This window comes from Pongo pygmaeus, chromosome 10 (assembly GCF_028885625.2).
Source record: "Pongo pygmaeus isolate AG05252 chromosome 10, NHGRI_mPonPyg2-v2.0_pri, whole genome shotgun sequence".
NCBI classification, from domain to species: Eukaryota; Metazoa; Chordata; class Mammalia; order Primates; family Hominidae; genus Pongo; species Pongo pygmaeus.
The window spans coordinates 21,522,933-21,543,909 of record NC_072383.2 but is presented as its reverse complement, the minus strand read 5'-3'; the positions used below and the strand labels follow the sequence as shown (position 1 = coordinate 21,543,909).

Sequence of the window (20,977 nt, the reverse complement as noted above, 5' to 3'; positions counted from 1 at the left end):
CACACACACATATTTAAATATATATATTTAAATATATATACACACATATTTAAATATATAGATATATATGCATATTTAAATATATTTAAATAAATGTATATATAAATATATATTTTTTTGGATATGTGTTTTTATATGAAACACAGTATGAGGTTGGGTAAACCAAATTTATCCCATCTTCTCACTTCTTTAAGAGGAGGGTGGCAGACTAAAGTAGAGGTAGGGGACCAGTGTATCATGTAAGAGAGACAAAAATAATTTCTTCCTCCCAGTTATGAGGGTTTGGTTTCTTCAAGAGCAAAAGGCAATGGCTAAGAATATTTGTATGTCTGAACAGATTATTTCTATGAAGCATGTTCTTTTTTTCTGGAAATCAACAACAACAAAACAAAATCTTTTTTCCTATGAGATTTTGAGCCTGCCATCTAAAATCCTTTACATCTCTCACAGTAGAGTTCCAACCCTCAGTAGCTTACTTCAAATTTTCCCAGAAATTTAGAATTGAATTCCTGAAGTAATATCTCATCCTTATTCATCAAAACATATATACCCTGCTATAATAAAAAAAGATCAACATACAGGATTAAAAATGGTTAATTCCTCCTATAATTTTACCATTTCATTGTCCTGTAAGAGTTATTAAAGATGAAGTTTCCTCTAACAAAAAATTCAGATCAAGTTATCGGGAGCCAAAATTTAACTTTTAAGTTTAAACTTTTAGGTTCAACAGGGAGATCATCCAGGTGCCTGGTCTAGTGCTTCTGTACATTCATTTTCTAATTATTATTTTCTCATGTACTCATGACCTAGTCACATACCACTTGATAAATTTTTTAACTCATCACATATTGATCAAATTTCTACAATGTTTCTACAAATTGATAGATAGTTTTGTACAATAGATAGATTTGTAGAATAGTTACTACAAAGTGTTATAACTTCTTCTTAATGGCAGGTCTTAATATGACACTGAAAATAGATACTGTAGCAAAAAAATTGTCTCTAAAGTATGATGTTTTTGAATCATGCATATTTTGTGAGGCATTTAAATGGATTCTTTTTTAAAAAACGTCAATATCCTATGTTTTGTCAGTGGCTGAGGCCTTATTTCAGTCCATGAATTGTAGGTTTATAATGGTTATATTACAAAAGGGTTTGTCTCAGGATCTCAGCACTATAAGATCCAATTATGCAGATACTACCTCTAAATGTTTTATTCAAAAGCAACTTTGGTTTTAGAACTCATCTAACATGAGATGCAACTTCAAATGCAGAACAATGGTTATATCACAATATTGACAAATGTTACGAAGTTAGAGAGATAATAAAAGTATATTTAGTAAAATGTGAAATCACCTTCACAATAAAATATGTCTTTTAACACAAATACCAGTAATGTTGCATTTATCAAGTAAACACGTAAAAAGTATGTCTTACCCAACAAAAAGTTAGTCTTAGATGCAGACCAACCATACTGTTGCTCCACCATTTTAATGATATAAGTAATAGAAGCAATGTAGCTACTCATGTGTAACAATGTAAAAATTACAAATATAACATACAGGGGATTGGTAAGGATGCTTTTCAAAGACTGGAAAAAGCCTGTAGAATTATAAAAGTAAACAAAATATTTCAATGTAATTAAAATACACTAATATCTGAATTTTGAAAATATAAGTTTTATAAGATTAAAAATTACAAAACTACACACAGAAAGAGCACCCTTCAATCCTACTATTAACAGTTTAACTATATTCCTTCAATATTTTTCATATGCATATTATTATTTATTGGTTTAGTTCATTTTACTTCCAAATAGGATCATGCGTAAATGCTGTTTTGTAACTTACTTTGTTCACTTAACATTTTATTATCCTTGGCACTCTACCATACTATTACATATAGATTAATTAACTTATTTATTCATTCCACAAATGTTTGGTTTTCAATTGGGTACTAGGCAATACACTAAGCGTCCCAGAAAAAAAAAAAAATGGAATCAGAAATGTGATGTTCACAGGGCGCAGTGGCTAATGTCTGTAATCCCTACACTTTGAGTGGCAGAGGCATGCAGATTGCTTGAGCCCGGGATTTAGACACCAGACTGGGCAACATGGCAAAATCACCCCTCTACAAAATATACAAAAATTAGACTGGCATGGTGGCATGCTCCCATCACTTCAGCTACTTGGAGGGCTGATGAGGGAGAATAACTTGAGCCTGGGAAATCGAGGCTGCAGCAAATCATATACATGCCACTGCATTTTAGCCTAGGGGACAGAGCCAGACCCTGTCACAGTGAAGGAGAAGAAGAGGAAGAGGAAGAGGAAGAAGGAAAAGGAGAAGGAGAAGAAGCAAGAAGGATAAGGAGGAGGAGGGGAAGAAGAAGAAAAGAAATGTGATGTCCCTTGTGTATTAGCACTTAATAATATAATTATTATATTAAAATAAAATTGTTAAATATAAATTTAAATTAAAGACAGCATAATCTGAGATACAGAAATAAAATCTCTGATGTTCAAAAATTTTAAAGACAAAATTAGTATGAGGGCTCAGACTTATTTTTTCCCTGGTATACAGCTTTTGTACCATAAAATACTGCCTCAGTAAATCTGGCAGTATTATAAATCACCTGTGTTAAGATGCAAGAAAGAGAGGCAGGGGATAAAAATGTTGGTCCCACGGGACATTATGACAGTAATAGCACAATAACCTATGCCTACAAATAGGTGTGATAACAAATTTCTAACTTCTGCCCATGGCAGAAATTTTATATTCTGGGTCTGTGATTGCCAGGTCAATCAACTATAATAGAAGTTAAAAGTGGAAGGTACTACTTAGAACAAAAGGAAGTTTTAGAGTACAGCAAGACAGGCCCGGAAATGGTTATTGAGAGATGGATGATATGGGCTTTGAAAGATCTTGTTCTCTATAGACCTCTAAAGATTTTCATTAGATATGAACAATACTAACAGTAGTTTCTTTAAAAAATAGTTTCCTTTGATTATAATAGTACAAAATACATTTTGGGAAATGGCACAGAACAGTAAAGAGGTAAGAAAATATATAGTAAGAATAAACAATATTTAAAATTGTTAGGCCAAAGTGCTAAACTTCCCTCTATTGGTCTCCCCTGTGAGTAAGAACCACCACTGATTTGTGAGGCATTCTAAGAGAGTCGTGATCTTTGGTCAAAATGAATGAAATGTGTAGATTAACCAAACTGTTACATTTTTGTGGCAGATAGCAATTTGGATGTCATCTGGTCTGAACTTCTACACAATTGTGACTTATTACTTATTTTTAATAAACAGATCAATAAACAACTCAAGTGACATGAAGCTGACTACCTGAGAGCAATTTGCTCAACTTTTGAACAGTTCTCATTGTTTAAAAATTGTCTTTGTAATGAACTGAAATTTTCCTTTCTTTCTAACCAATTAGTCTTAGTTTTCATCAAGAACATAGAGAATAAATCCAATATGTCTTTTCTCCTGACTATAGGTATTTAGGTATGTTATCCATTCCTAACAGGCACTTATTAATAATTAAGATTCTCTTTACTATTCACGTCACTAGCCCCCCACCCCGCCCCGCAGAAAACCAGCTCCTAATATAGACAATGTTACTATTGTACCATTTTTGTATCTTCATTATCCTCTTGATTATTTCTGGATTCACAGTCAACTCTGACTCTTATAGGTTTGAAAATCCATTAATTATTATGGATTTGATTAGATAAAGCAGAAACATGGCATACACAAAATAAAAATTCCTTGATATGCTATTTTTAGTAAGCTTATTAAAAAACTTTTAAAACAGTGGTGTGCTGGTAAATGTTTAAGAACAGATTTGTTGGTTGGGAAACCTGATTTGTAGGATTTCTCAATTTCCATGGTAACGTATGGTGGTAAATTCTCCTACCATGGACAATTTCAAGCTACCAGTGCAGCTGAAATTGAACAATCCACTCTCATGAGTGAATACACAAGGCTCCAGCATCCATCCCATTGCTCTTGGGTTAGTGTGGTGGAGAGGAGAAAATAATAACAACAAATGGGAAGTGAAAGAACTGATGAGAAGGAGAGCGTGGGTTACCTTGGGAAATTTGTAACCTTACTTCAATAAAAACTTGAAACATTTGCCAAGAGTTTAGGTGTTGGTTGCACTACTTCAGGTTTTACGATTTCACCATTTTGTCCCAATCTGAAAACCACTGTCAATGCCTTACCATTTCAAATATTTTGCTCTGACTGCTGTCAGATCATTCTCTCAATTACTGCTTCTCTGTGGTTCTCCATTAGCCCTCCAGGGCTCATATTCAAAAGAGGAGTCACTATCAAATGGTAAAGGATCCTAATTCACATTACGGACTTCAATTACTTTAATTACAGCTATTGCTTCCACTTCATTTTTGAATACTTAGGTAAGCTATAATTATATATATTAAAATTATATATATAATCTTATTAAAATTATATATAATCTTATTAAAATTATATATAATTTTAATTACCAAGAAAAATAATCTTATTCCAATTACCCACAGAGAAACTTCTCCTGAATTCCTTCTCCTTATTCTATCTCTACACTTGAAAATAGTTAAGTATAACCTTACCACTATTTAAGATACTTTACTACAATGATCTATATACTTCTCAATATTATCCACTAGGTTTTTGGAAAATAAAAGTGATGTTCTGTCACCAGGGCATAGTGTGGTGGCTGGTACCTTTTGTTGAATAAGTGAATAAATGAAATATTATAATCTTTTTAACCTTCACAGTTTACACTATATAATGTTAAAATGAATACATACTCTTTGGCTTATGAGGAACAAATGTTTTATTTGTAGCCTTTGATTGGTTTCTGCCTGCTAAAGAGCAAAATCCTAATCCACTTCTGCTTGTTATGTGCTCAAGAAATATTTGTTAACTTTAGTATGACTTTTAGAAAAATAATTCAGCTACATTTAGTGCAGAAGAAAGCTAACTCTTGATGATTTGAGTATGCTTTATTATTTCAGAATACTCATCACTCCCTTTCATTGAAATTAACAACTCCAAGTTGACAATGAATGTAAAATACTTACCAGTCACATTTTTGGTAATATATTTTCTTTGGTTGGTCAAATTAACTATTTGATTCCTTTTATCATTTGTTTTTAGCACGTGCAAAAATAGTGAAACTTTCCTTTCTTTCTGTGGTTTGTTTGGATTTAGAGGCAAGAAAAAGAATGGTATAGAAGAAATAATGGATACTATTCCAGACACAAGGAAACCAAGCCACCAAGCTCCAACCCAACGAGAGTCCTTAGGAGTTATCCTGATAGTGCCTAGAATAAAAGAAGCCAGTCAAAAGTCATTTTGAAGTACAGTAGGTTCTGGGAAATAATGATTGCAGTCCTCCACAGACGAATAAAGTAAAGTATATGTCATAAATTCTAAGACACTATTTTCTTCTTTTCATATTTTGTTATCTCTGAAACTAGAATCAGTCTAACATTTGATGACATCTTGCAGTTGCTGTAGGCCAGAAATCAGTCATGACGTTGTTCTCATTTCTGGAGCTTGTGTGCACTTGGTGGCTTTTCAGATTTCATGACTGGACAGCTGTCATCATTGGAGTCTTAACCCCATGGACCATTTAATAACTATTCATGGAAAAAATATGAATCCTCATTGTTGTCTGAAAATGTGGTGGGCACAAGGGTGCTTGCATCATTGAACTTCAAGTTCTAGGTAGCTCAGTACAGAAAGAGAGAGATTCCATTGTTTTGGAGAATGTAGGGCAAAAGAACAAGAGTCTTTGTCTAGTAATCGAGAAAATTCTTCTGGATCTTATCTGAGGCCACCAAGGCAGTACCTCTATAACACTGCACAAACCACAGTATTAATCATCATGGGGCCTAAGTCACTTCAAACAACTAGGAAGCATATTCAAGATTGATGGGTAGAAGCAAACCCAGACTGCAAAAACTACAATAAATATCTAGCTCATCAAGGCCCAGACAACAATGAACATTTATTAGTGCCAAGGTCAGCCAGGAAAACATGACCTCACCAAATAAATTAAATAAGGCACTAGGAACCAATCCTGGTGAAACAGACATCTGTGTTCTTTCAGACAGATTTCAACATAGCTGTTCTGAGGAAACTGAAAGAAATTCAAGATGACACAGAGAATGAATTCAGAATTCTATCAGATGAATTTAACAAAGAGAATAAAATAATGAATACCAACACTACTCAAACTATTCCAAAAAATAGAGGAAGAGGGAATACTTCGAAATTCATTCTATGAGGCCAGTATCACCCTCATACCATGACCAGACAGACACACATCAAGAAAGGAAAACTACAGGCCAATATCTCTGATGAGTAATTATGCAAAAATCCTCAACAAAATCCTAACAAACCAAATTCAACAATATATTAGAATGATCATTCACCATGATCAAGTGGGATTTATCCCAGGAAGGCAAGGATGTTTCAATATATGGAAATAAATAAACTGAACACATTGTATCAATGGAATAAAATATAAAAATCATGTGGTCATTTCAATTGATGATGAAAAAACATTTGATAAAATTTAACATTCCTCCATAATAAAAAAAACTTTAAAAAACTGGGGATAGAAGAAACATAGCTCAACATAATAAAAGCCATATATGACAGACCTACAGCTAGTATCATACTGAAAGGCAAAAACTGAAAGCCTTTTCTCTATAATCTGTAACACTACCAGGATGTCCATTGTCACCATTTTTATTCAACATAGTACTGGAAGTCCTAGCTAGAGCAATCAGACAATGAAGATATAAAAGGCATCCAAATTGGAAAGGAAGAAGTCAAATTATAGTTGTTTGTATATGATATGATCTAATATGTAGAAAAACCTAAAGATGCTACAAGGAACCTACTCAACCTGATAAACAAATTTAGTTAAGTTGCACAGTGCAAAAACAACATAGAAACCAGTACCATTTCTATATGCTAACAGTGAACAATTTGAAAAAGAAATAAAAAAGTAATCCCATTTACAATAGCCGCAAATACCTTGGAATTAACTTAACAAAAGAAGTGAAAGATCTCTATAATGAAAATTTTAAAACATTGATGAAAGAAATTGAGGAGGGCAACAAAAATTGAAAAAATATTCTATGTCCATGGATTGGAAGATTAATGTTGTTTCAATGTCCATACTACCCAAAGCAATCTACTGATTCAATGCAATCTCTATCAAAATAACAATAATATTCTTCATAGAAATAGAAAAATCAAACCAGAAGTTCATATGCAACACAATGACACAGAATAGCCAAAGCTATCCTAAGGAAAAAAAAAAAAAAAAAAAAAAAAAAAAAGCTGGAGGAATCCTATTACCTGACTTCAAATTTTACTACAGAGCTATAGAGACCAAAACAACATGCAGTATGCTATGGGCATAAAAACAGACACATAGACCAATGGAACAAAATAGAGAACCCAGAATCCATACAACTACAGTGAACTCATTTTAGACAAAGGTGCCAAAAGCATGCACTGAGGAAAAGACAGTGTGTTTAATAAATGGTGCTGAGAAAACGGGATATCCATATGCAGAAGAATAAAACCAGGCCCCTGTCTCTCACTGTATGCAAAAATCAAATCAAAAGTGATTAAAGACATACATCTAAGACTTCAAACTATGAAACTACTACAAGAAAATATTGGTGAAAATCATCAGGACATTAGTCTGCGTGGAAAAAAAATATTGAGCAATACCTGACAAACACAAGCAACCAAAGTAAAAATACACAAATGGGATCACATCAAGTTAAAAAGCTTCACACAGCAAAAGATACAATCAGCAAAGTGAGGAGACAACTTATGCAATGGGAGAAAGTATTTCCAAACTCCCCCTCTGACAACAGATTAATAACCTGAATATATAAAGAGCTCAAACAACTCTATAGAAAAAAATCTAATAATCTGATCAAAACAAGGGCAAAGCACTTGAATAGACATTTCCCAAAAGGAGACAAACAAATGACAAACATGCAAATGAAAAGGTGCTCAACATCGTTAATCATTAGAGAAATGCAATTCAAAACTACAATGAGATATCTGATGAATGATATATCTCACCCCTGTTAAAATGGCTTTTATCCCAAAGGTAAGCAATAACAAATGCTGGTGAGAACACAGAGAAAAGGAAATGAACTTTCATACACTGTTGGTGTGAATGTAAACTAGTGCAACCACTATGGATAACAGTTTGGAGTTTCCTCAAAATACCCAAAATTGAGTTACCATATGATTTAACAATCCCACTGCTGGGCATATACCCAAAAGAAAGGGAATCAGTATACTTAAGACATATCTGCACTCCTATGTTTGTTGTAGCACTGTTTACAATAGCTGTGATTGGGAAGGAACCTAAGTGTCCATCAACAGATGAATTCATAAAAAAGATTTGGTATATATGAAATACTATACAGCCATAAAAAAGAATGAGATCCAGTCATTTGCATCAACATGGAGAGAACTGGAGATTATCATGTTAAGTGAAGTAAGCCAGGTACAGAAAGACAAACATCACATGTTCTCACTTATTTGGGGGATCTAAAAATCAAATCAATTGAACTTGTAGGCGTAATGAGAAGAAGGATGTTGCCAGAGGCTGGGAAGGGTAGCAGAGGATTGGAGGTGGGAGGTGGGGACAGTTAATGGGTACAAAAAAAAATAGAAAGAATAAGACCTACTATTTGATAGTACAATAGGATGACTATAGTAAATAATAAATTAATCGTATATTTTAAAATACCTTAAAGAATGTAATTAGATTATTTGTATCTCAAAGAATAAATGCTTGAGGGGTTAATACCCCATTATCCATGATGTGTTTATTTCATATTGCATGCCTGTATCAAAACATCTTATGTACCCCATAAATACATACACCTATTATATACTCATAAAAATTAAAAATAAAAAAACTTAAAAACAAAGCAAAGAGACTAAAACTATTAAAATCCATCAAGCAGAAATTTAAGAGTTGAAAAATTCAGCTGACATACTAAAGAATGCTTCAGAGTCTCTTACGAGCAGAACTGATCAAGCAAAAGAAAGAATAATGTGCTTGAAGATAGGCTGTTTGAAATTGCACAGTCACAAGAGACAAAAGAACAAAGAATGATGCACACCTAAAAGATACAGAAAATAACCTCAAAAGGGCAAAACTAAGAGTTATTTGCCTTAAAAGGGAGATAGAGAAAGGTAGAAAGTTTATTCAAAGGGATAATATTACAGAACTTTTCAAACCTAGAGAAAATATCAACATTCAAGTACAAGAATGTTAATGAAAACCAAGCAAATATAACCCGAAGAAGAGTACCTCAAGGCACTTAATAACCCAACTCTCAAAGGTGAAGGATAAAGAAAGAAAAAAACTTTTACCCTAGAATATTATGTCCAGTAAAAATATAATTCAAAGATAAATAAGAAATAAAGACCTTCCCAGATTAAAAAAAAAAAAAAAACTGGGGGATTTTATTTACACCAGGACAGTCCTATAAGAAATGCTAAGGGGAGTTCTAAAATCTGAAAGAAAATAACGTTACTGAGCAAGAAGAAATCATCCAAAGTTAAAAAAACTCAGTGTCAATAGTAGGCACACAGAAAAATACCGAATATTATAATGCTGTAATTATGGTGTGCAAACTACTCTTAAGTAGAAAGATTAAATGATGAAACAATAAAAAATAATAACTGCAATAACTTTTTGAGACATACTCAGTAAATAAGATATAAAGGGAAAAAATATTTAAACATAAGAGGATGATGTTGCAGTATAGAGGTTTTATCAGTTTTCTTTTCTTTTCTTTCTTCTTCTTTTTTTTTTTTTTTTTTTGAGACATAGTCTTGCTCTTATCACCCAGGATAGAGTACAGTGGCACGATCTCAGCTCACTGCAACCTCCACCTTCACAAGATTCTCCTGACTCAGCCTCCTGAGTAGCTGGGACTACAGGTGCCTGCCACCACACTTGGCTAATTTTGGTATTTTTAGTAGAGATGAGATTTCACCATGTTGGCAAGGCTGGTCTTGAACTTTTGACCTCTGGTCACCCGCCTGCCTCTGCCTCCCAAAGTGCTGGGATTACAGGCATGAGCCACTGTGCCCAGCCTGTTAGTTTTCTTTTTGCATATTTATTTTTTATGCAATCATTTTAAGCTGTTACCAGTTTAAAATAGTGGGTTATAAGTAAGTGTGTGCAAGCCTCATGGCAATCTCAAATCAAAATACATATGACAGACCAAAAACTAAAAAATAAAAGGAAGAAATTAAATTATTCCATTAGAGAAAATGACCTTCACTAAAAGACAGACAAGAAGGGAGAAGAGAAGACCCCAAAATCACAAGAAAACAAATAACAACATGGCAGGAGTAAGTCACTACCTGTTAATAACATTGAATGTAAATCAACTACAGTCTCCAATCAAAAGAAATAGAGTGTCTGAATGGGTGATCAAACAAGACCTAATGATCTGTTGCCTACAAGAAATGCAATTCACCATAAAAATAAACACAGGCTGAAAATGAAGGGATGGCAAAAGATATTATTACATGCCAATGAAACCAAAAGGAGTTACTATACTTACAACAGACAAAATAGATTTCAAGACAAAAACTGAAAGAAGAGACAAATAATGTCATTATGTAATAACAAATGGTTCAATTCGGCAAGGGAATAAAAGGATTGTGAATATATTTGCACCAACACTGAAGCACCAAGAAATATAAAGCAAATATTATTAGAGTGAAAAAGAGAGACAGACTTCAATACAATAATAGCTGGAAATATCAACAACTCACTTTCAGCATTGAAAAAACCTATTAGACAGAAAATCAAGAAAGAGACAGACTTAACCTGAGCTATGGAACAAGTGGACCTAATATATATTTACAGAATATTTTATTCAAGGGCTCCAGAATAAACATTTTCTCTCATCAGCATATGAATCATTCTTAAAGACAGATGATATATTAGGTCACAAAAGAACTCTTAAAACATTAAGAAAAAAAAGAAATCACATCAAGCATCTTCTCTGGCCACAATGGAATAAAACTAGAAATCAATAACAAGAGGAATTTTGGAAACTATCCAAACACATGGAAATTAAACAATATGCCCCTGAATGACCAGTGGGTCAATGAACAAATTAGAAAGCAAATTGAAAATTTTCCTGAAAAGAATGAAAATAGAAGCACATACCAAAACCTATGAGATAAGATACGGTAAAAGTAGTACCAAGAGGGAAATTCATAGCTTTAAGTGCTCACATCGAAAAGAAGAAAAACTTCAAGTAAGTAATCTAATGATACATTTTAAAGAACTAGACAAACAAGAGCAAACTAAACCCAAAATTAGTAGAAGAAAATAAATAATAAAGATGAAAGAATAAATAAATAAATCTGAGATAAAACAGTGCAAAAGATGAATAATACAAACAATCTGTTTTTTGAAAACATAAATACAATGGACAGAAATTTATCCAAACTAATGTGAAGAGGAAAGACCCAGATATGTAAAATCAGAGATGAAAAAGAATACATTACAAATGATATTGCTGAAATTTAAAGGTCCACTAGAGGCTACTATGAGCAAACATATGTCAATAAATTGGAAAATCAAGAGGAAATGAATAAATTCCTAAATATATAAAACCTATTAAGATTGAACTGAGATCCAAGACCTGAACAGACCAATAACAAGTAATGAAATTGAAGCTGTAATTAAAAGTCTCCCAGGAAAGAAAAGCCAAGGACCTGCTGGGTTCACTGCTGAATTCTACCAAACATTTAAAGAAGAATTAATATCAATCTTGCTCAAACTATTCTAAAATATAGATAAGGAGAAAATATTTCTAAACTCATTCTATTAGGTTGGTGCAAAAGTAATTGCAGTATTTGCCATTGGTTTTAATGGCAAAACCAACCTAAGACAAGGTCGGAATTACCCTGCTATGAAAACCAGACAAACATACATCAAAAGAAGAAAACTACAAGCCAGTATCTCTGATGAATATTGATTCAGAAGTCTTCAACGTAGTACTAGCAAACCAAATTAAATAAAACATTAAAAAGATCACTCATCATAACCAAGTTGGATTTATCCCAGGGACATAAGAATGGTTTAACACGTGCAAATCAATCACGACACAGATATCAACAGAATGAAGGATAAAATCCATATAATCATTTCAATTACAGCTAAAAAAATCATTTGATAAAATTCAACAATGCTTCATGGTAAAAACCATCAAAAAGCTGGGTATACAAGGAATATACCCAAATGTAATAAAAGTCACATATAACAGGCCCACAGAGCTAGTAGCATACTGAGTGGGCAAAAACTGAAATCTTTTTTCTAATATCTGGAATATGACCAGGACACCCAGTTTCACCACTGTTATTCAACATAGTAGTGGAAGACCTAGCTAGAGCAATTAGACAAGTGAAAGATATAAAGGGCATCCAAAAGGAAAGAAAGTCAAATTGTCCTTGTTTACAGGTGATATAATCATATATTCAGAAAAACCTAAGACCCCACCAAACAGAAGAAAACTATTAGAACTGTTAAACAAATTTAGTCAAATTGCAGGATACAAAATCAACATATAAAAACTAGTACCATTTCTATATGTCAATTGTGAACAATCTGAATAAAACAATTAAATCCCATTTACAATGACCACAAAAAAATTAAATGTGTGGAGGTCAACTTAACTAAAGAAGGGAAAGATCTCAATAATGAAAGCTTTAAAACACTGAGGATAGAAATTGAAATCAAGACACAAAAATGGAATTATATTCCATGTTCATGGATTGGAAGATTCAATGTGGTTAAAATGTCCATACTACCCAAAACAATCTACAAACTCAATGCAATCTCTATTATAATGTTGATGACATTCTTCACAGAAACAGAAAAAGAAAATCTTAAAATTTGCATGGAATCACAAAAGACACAGAATAGGCAAAGCTATCTTGAGCAGAAAAGAACAAAACTGAAGGAATCATATTATCTCACTTCAAATTATTCTACAGAGCTACACTAACCAAAACAGCATGGTACTGGCCATAAAAACAGATACATAGACCAATGGAAAAGAATAGAGAACCCGGAAACAAATCCAGACACGTAGAGCAAACTCATTTTTGACAAAGGTGCCAAAGAACATACACTGGGGAAAAGATAGGCTCTTCAATAATGGTGCTAGGAAAACTGCATATCTATATGCAGAAGAATGAAACTAAACCCCTATTTCTTGCCATATAAAAAAATCAAATCAAAATGCGTTAAAGATGTAAATCTAAGACCTCAAACTGTGAAACTATTATAAGAAAATCTTAAGGACAATCTTCAGAACATTAGGCTGGGCAAAACATTTTTGAGTAATACTTCACAAGCACAGGAAATACAAGCAAAAATGGCCAAATGGGATTCTATCTAGTTAAAAGCATCTGTAAAGCAAAGAAAACTATCAATAAAGTAAAGAGACAACCCACAGAATAAGAAAAAATATTTGTACACTACCCATTTGGCAAGAGATTAATCACCAGAATATATAAGAAGTTCAAACAACGCTATAGGAAAAAATCTAATAATCCATTTAAAAAATGGGCCAATGGTTTGAATGGACATTTCTCAAAAGAAGGCATACAAATGATAAACAAACATACGAAAAGGTACTAAACATCATTATCATCAGATAAATGAAAATTAAAACTGCAATAAGATATCTCACAGAAGTTAAAATGGCTTATATCCAAAAGAAAGGCAATAATAACTGCTGATGAGCATGTGGAAAAAAGGCACACTGTTGGTGGGAATGTAAATTAGTACAACCATGCTGGAGAAGTGTTTGGAGGTTCCTCAAAAAACTAAAAATAAAGCTACCATACAATCCAGCAACTCCGTTGCTTAGAATATACCCCAAAGAAAATAAATTAATATATTGGAGAGATATCTGCACTCCTACATTTGGTTTAGCACTATTTACAATAGCCAAGATTTGGAAGCAACCTGCATCTAACACCAGATGAAGTGAAAATATTATACATACACACAATGGAGTGCTATTCAGCCATAAATATGAATGAGATCCAGTCATTTGCAACACAATGGATGGAACTAGAGGTCATTACATTAAGTAAAATATGCCAGGGACAGAAAAATCAAATATCACACTTTCTCACTTATTTGTGGGATCTAAACATCAAAACAATTCAACTCATGGAGATAGAAAGTAGAAGAATGGTTACCAGAGGGTGGTAAGTGCAGTAGGGGTTTGGGGGGAAAGTGGGGATGGTTAATGGGTACAAAAATAGTATTTAGAATGAATGAATAAGATTTATTGATGGCACAGCTGGGTGACTATAGTTAACAATAATTTAATTGTACATATTAAAATAACCAAAAGAATATAACTGAATTGTTTATAACACAAAGATAAAATGCTTGAGGGGATGGATATCCCATTTTATGTGATGTGATTATTACACATTACATGTCTTAATCAAAATATCTCATGTGCCCATAAATATGTACACCTACTATGTACCCACGAAAATTAAGAATTTAAAATTTAAAAAATAAACAAAAACAATATGTACCTGTGCAATAAAAAAGAAAGAGACATAAAAGCCCCAGACAAACAAAAGTTGACGGAATACTAAACCCATAAACCTGTGTAAAAAATAATAAATAAAATAAAGGAAAATTTTCTACTTAATACAAAATGATGGCAAATAGCAATATAATAGCATTAAAAGGACAAAAGTCATTGGTAAATGCAAATACATAGACAACTACAGATTAATATATATCAATTGTGGGTAAGTTATTTTAATTAAATTATAAAAATTTAAGTGACAAAAGCATTAAAATAAGTATATCTAAAATATATTTATGGATACACAATATAAACAGATGTAAACTGTGACTTCATTAAGATAAAGTGAGAGCAGGCTAATCAGTGTAGAATTTTTCTATGTAATGGAAGTTAATTTATTATCAGCTTAAAAGAGACATTTATATTTTATGTAAGTCCCATGATACCCAGAAAACGTTTATAGAAGTAGCAAAAAAGGAAAAATAAATAAACATATGATTACAAAAATCAACAAACCATAAAGAAAAACAGCACCACAGGAAAAGAGGGGAAAATCACTGCAAGACACAGGAAAACAGCTTAAAAATAGCAAAGTTAATCCTTATCAATAATGACCCTAAATATAAATGGATTAAATTCTCCAAACAAAAGATACAGAGTTGCTAATTGGATAAAACTACCTGCTGTCTATAAGAGACTCACTTTAGATCTAATAACACACATAGGCTGAAAATGAAGAGTTGGAAACAGGTATTCAATACAAATGGTAACCAAAATAAAACAAGGGTAGGTATACATATATTAGACAAAATAAACTTTACATCAAAACTGTCTCAAGAGACAAAAAATGACATTATAAAATGATTTTTAAAAGTTCATTCACCAAGAAGATACAATTATGGATATATTATAGACTCAACCTCAGAGAATATAAATATATGAAGCAAACATAGACAGAATTGAAGGAAAAAATATAGAGGAATAAAATACAGTCATCTCTTGGCACCTGCGGGGGATTGGTTCCAGTACTCTCCATGGATACCAAAACACAAAGACGCTCACATCCCTTATAAAAAATGGTGACATGCAGTGGCCCTCCATAATAGGCTGACTGTAATAGTAGGGGACCTTAATATCTGCACTTTTAGTTATAATAGAACAACCAGAGAGAATATCAATGAGGAAACGGAGAATATTACAGATCAACTGGACCCAATTGTCAGTGAGCACTTTATTCGTTAACAGTAGAATACATATTCTTCTCAAACAGAAATGGAACAATTTTTAAGATAGATCACATGTTACAACACACAACAAGTATTAACAAATTTCAGATTAAAATCATACTAATTATCTTTTGCAACCACAATGGAATAAAACTAGAAATCAATAGAAGAAGCAAAACTGGAAAGTTCACATGAATGTGCATATTAAACACAAATCTTTGAAAAATTGATTGTTCAAATCAACCAAAAGTGTATTTAGAAAATATTTTGAGACAAACGAGACTGAAAACAGAGTATTAGAAAACATGAGATGCAACAAGAGCAGCAGTAAGAGGGAAGTTTATAATGATAAATCCTACGTTAATAGGCTGAGTTTTATTCCTGTAGACTATAATCAGAGGTTAACTTCTCAAATTTCTGGTCACTAGAAGCATCTGGGAAATTGTTTATTGTCAATAAACACCAATAAATTTTACATAATTATAGCAGTAAGAAAAGAATGATGTCAAATAAACATAACTTTACACTTCAAGAAAATATAAAAAGCAAACCAAATTTAGCCCAAAGTTAGCAGAAAGAAAAGGTTAGAAAACAAACAAATAAAATGAAGAATAGAAAAAAATCAACACAACTAAGAGTTGAGATGTTTTTCGAAAAGTGAACAAAATTGATGAACTTTAATCTAGACTAAGAAAAAGAGAGAAGTTTCAACTAAAGTAAGAAAAGAAAGTAGAGAAATTATAACTAATACCACAGAAATAAAATAATCATAAGAGATTACTATGCACAATTATACATAAAAAGTTAAATAACTGGGAAGGAATGAATAAATTCCTAGATACAAAAAAAAAAAACGCACCATGACTAACCCATGAAGAAAGTCTGAATAGACCCACAAACAGTAAAAAGATGAAATCACTAATCAACAACCTCTAAACAACAAAGAGCTGAGGACCAGATGGCTTTACTGGTGTTAGAAAACTTTTAAAGAAAAAATTAATGACAATCCTTCTCAACCTCTTGCCAAAAATTGAAGAGGAAGGAACAGCTTCAAACTCATTTTATGAGACCAGCATTACACTGATATAAAAACCAGACAAAATCATCAAAAGAAAACTACAAGCCAATATCCCTGATGAATACAGATGCAAAGAATCCTCAACAAAATACTACCAAACATAATTTAAGAGCACATTAAAAAGATATTATGCCATAACCAAGTGGGATTTATACCTGAAATGCAAAGTTCAACATACAAAAATCAATCAGTGTAATAAACCACATTAACAAAAGACAAAATTACACAATCATATCAGTAAATTTCAAAAAAGCACTTGATAAAATTCAACACTCTCATGATAAAAACTTCCAACAAGCTACAAATAGAGGGAAATTTGCTCAACATAATCATGGCCACACATGAGAAACCCACAGCGAACATCAAATTCAAGAGTGAAAAAAGGAAAGCTTTTAGGAAAAAGGAAAGGATGACTATTCTCACCAATTACATTCAACATAGCCCTGGAATTGTATGCCAGAGCTATTAGTCAAGAAAAAATAATAATAAAGTGCATCAAACTAGAAAGGAAGAAGTAAAATTATCTCCATTTGCAGATGACATGACTTTATACATAGAAAACCCTAGACTTCACACACACACACACACACACACACACACACACACACACACACACACACGCACACACACACACACACATCTGTTAAAATTAAATAAACAAGTTCTGGAAAGTTGCAGGATAAAAAGTTCATAAGAAATGTTTGCCTTTCTATTCACTAACAAATAACTATCTGAAAAGGCAATTGGGAAAACAATCCCATTCACAATTAAATAAGAAGAAATAAAACACGATAAATTTCACTAAGCAGGTGAAGACTTGTACACTGAATACTTCAAAACATTGATGAAACAAATCAAAGAAGCCACAAACAGTTAGATATATCCTGTGTCCATGGATTAATGAATCAAATAATGTTAAATGTCCATACTACCTAAATATAGCTACAGATTCAATGCAATACCTATCAAAATCCCAATGACACCTTTACAAAAATATAAAAAATAATCCTAACGTTCATATAAACCAAAAAATGACATCAAATAGCCAAGCAACCTTGAGAAGGAAGAAAGCTGATAGCTCACATTTCCTGATTATAAATATTTTCCAAAGCTAAAGTAATTAATACACTATGGTACTGACACGAAGCTGGATATAGAAACCAGTAGAATAGAAGAGAGAGCTCACATAAATATATAAAATCATCTGATCTTTGTCAAGGGGCTACAATGGTGAAAAGATTGTTTCTCCAACAAATGGTGTTGAGAAAATTGGATATTCACATGAAGTTATACTATTATCTTACATATAACAAAAAAATTAACTCAGACTGTTTTGAAGACCAAAATTTAAAACCAGAAACTTTAAAACTCCTGGAATAAAATCTAGGGAAAGTGCTTCATTAAATTGGTCATGACAATAATTTCATGGATATAACACCAAAAGCACAGGCAACAGAGGCAAAATTAAACTAATGGAACTCCATCAAACTAAAAAGCTTCTGCCCAGCAAAAGAAACAATCAATAGAGTGAAAAGGCATACAGAATACATGAAAATTTATTTGTAAAGCATTTATGTGATAAGGGGTTAATTTCTAAAAGATACAAGACATGCTTATAACTCCATAGCAAAAAAATTAAAATAATCTGATTTAAGAATAGGCTAAAGACCTGAATAGAAATTTCTCCCAAGAAGACACAGAAATAACAACAGGTATATGAAAAGATGTTCAACATCACTTATTATCATGACAATGAAAATCAAAAACACAATTAGATATCCCCATACACCCGTTAGGATAGGTGTTATCAAAAAAAAAGAATAAGAAAAATGTTGGCATGAATGTGGAAATATTTGAACACTTACAAACTGTTGGTAGAATGCAAAATGATGCACCTAGTATAAAAAACAGTATGAAGATTCCTGAAAAAATTAAATATAGAACTACCACATGATGCAGCAACCTCACTTCTGGGTGTAGAATTAATTCAAAAGAATGAAAATCAGGATCTCAGAGATATTTGCACTTGCATGTTCATTGCAACACTCTTCACGATAGCCTTGATGTGAAAACAACCTAATGACTACTGAAAGACGAATAAATTAAGAAAATATGATAAATATGAACAATGGAATACTATTCAGTCTTAAAAAGAAAAGAAATTCTGCAACATGTGATAACATGTATGAACTTTGCTGACATTATGCTAAGTGAAATAAGCCCATCACAGAAGAATAAATACTGAGTGATTACATTTATGTGAGGCATATAAAAGAGTCAAACTCATGAAAGCAGAAAGTAGAATGGTGATTTACAGTGGTTGAGTAACAGGGGAAATAGGGAGTTGCTAGTCAATGGGTATAAAGTTTCAGTTATACAAAATGAATAAGTTCTAGAGATCTGCTGTACAACATTGTGCCTATAGTTAATAATACTGTATTGTACAGTTGACCTTCGAATAACATGAGATTTAGGGTGGCTGACCCCTCACACAGTTGACAATCTATGTATAACTTTTGGTTCCCCCAAAACATAACTACTGATAGCCTACCGTTGACCAGAAACCTTACCAATAGCATAAACGGTCAACATATATTTTCCATGTTATATGTATTATAGACTATATTCTTACTATAAAGTAAGCTAGAGAAAATGATATTTAGAAAATCACAAGGAAATATATTTACTATTCATTAAATAGAAGTGGGTCTCATAAAGTTTTTCATCCTCATCTCTTCACATTGAGTAGGTGGAGGAGGGAGGGAAGGCATTGTTCTTGCTTTCTGTAGGGTAGTAGAGGTGGAGGCAATGGATGGGGTAAAAAGGAAGACAGGAAAGGCAGGTACACACAGTGCACCTTTACAGAAATACATCAAAATTCCTATTTGACTTTGATGTTTAATCACTTCTCTAAAAATGTTTCTATATGATACCAATCCTTCTTCCACTGTTTGCTTTTGTTTCAGTGCCCACATTACAGAAAGTTCCACGTTGTAAAATACATCGAAACAGTCTTGAATAATCAGAACGCTTCTGCCAGATTGTCTAATGTCAATTTGTTTCTGACACTGATTCTTCTATGTTTTTTCCTCATCATCTGAGATTGGTTCAGCACTTATCTTCATCAAGTTGTCTTCTGCTGACTCCTCTGATGTGGTGCCAATTAGCTCTTGAATGTCTCCAAGATCCATATTTTGAAATTCTTCACATCTTTGTTTGCCATATCTGCAATCTCTTTGTAATTTCCTTGAATGACCATGTTGCAAATCCTATGAAGTTATGCACTACATCAGGACAGTTTTCTCCAGTAGAAATTTGTTTCCTGCTTGATGGCTTTTTGTGGCTTTTTCTGTAAAGATGATGGCAACTTCAATGGTGTAATCCTTTCAGACTTTTATAATGTTCTTTCTATAGGGGTTCTCTTCTACAGTATTGACAATCCTTTCTTTTGTTTTTTTTTTTTTGGTGGTTTACATAAAACAAACTGCATTTTTTTATTTTTTTATTTTATTATTATTATACTTTAATGACAATCCTTTCTATAGCATAACGTGTAATGAGCCTTAAATGTCCTTATAACCTCAGATCTATGGGCTGAATTAGAGACATTGGGATAAAGCAGACCACTTCAGCACCTTCAGTATTCAATTCATGGAGTTCTGGATGACCAACAGCATTGTCTATTACCAAAACAACTTTAAAAAAGCAAACCCTTTCTGCCACCATATTCCTTATACCATATACTTGGGGAACAAAGTATCAATGGAAACTGTCAGAACTTTTTAGTAAAAAAATGTTCTTATTGTTCAGTCCTTCTTGTTGTACAACCAAAACACTAAAAAGTGTTTTTTATCTTTCCCCTTCAAGGCTTAGGGATTAGCAGTTGTATAGGTAAGAACAGTTCTGATCCTAAACCCCACTGCATTTGCGTAGGACATCAGAGTTAGCCTATCCCTTCCTGCCTTAAATCCTGGTGCTCACGTGTCTTCCTTATTAATAAGCGTACTT

The 20,977-nt window shown here is 32.7% G+C and overlaps 1 protein-coding gene across 3 annotated transcripts in view; it reads right to left on the bottom strand.

Moving 5' to 3' along the window:
- Nucleotides 1–20,977, bottom strand: part of LOC129009441 (putative solute carrier organic anion transporter family member 1B7) — a 113,561-nt gene that overhangs the window by 49,323 nt on the left and 43,261 nt on the right. For 2 of the 3 annotated variants that reach the window (XR_008492771.1, XM_054442350.1), the window contains exons 7-8: nucleotides 5,093–5,335; nucleotides 1,438–1,602 (exon numbers count right to left, since the gene is read on the bottom strand). Coding sequence is in view for 2 of the 3 variants with exons in the window: in XM_054442350.1 (XP_054298325.1) it covers nucleotides 1,438–1,602; nucleotides 5,093–5,335 (408 nt within the window). In the remaining variant the exon portion in view is untranslated. The remainder of the gene's footprint in view (nucleotides 1–1,437; nucleotides 1,603–5,092; nucleotides 5,336–20,977) is intronic. The other variant, XM_054442351.1, reaches the window with a different exon arrangement.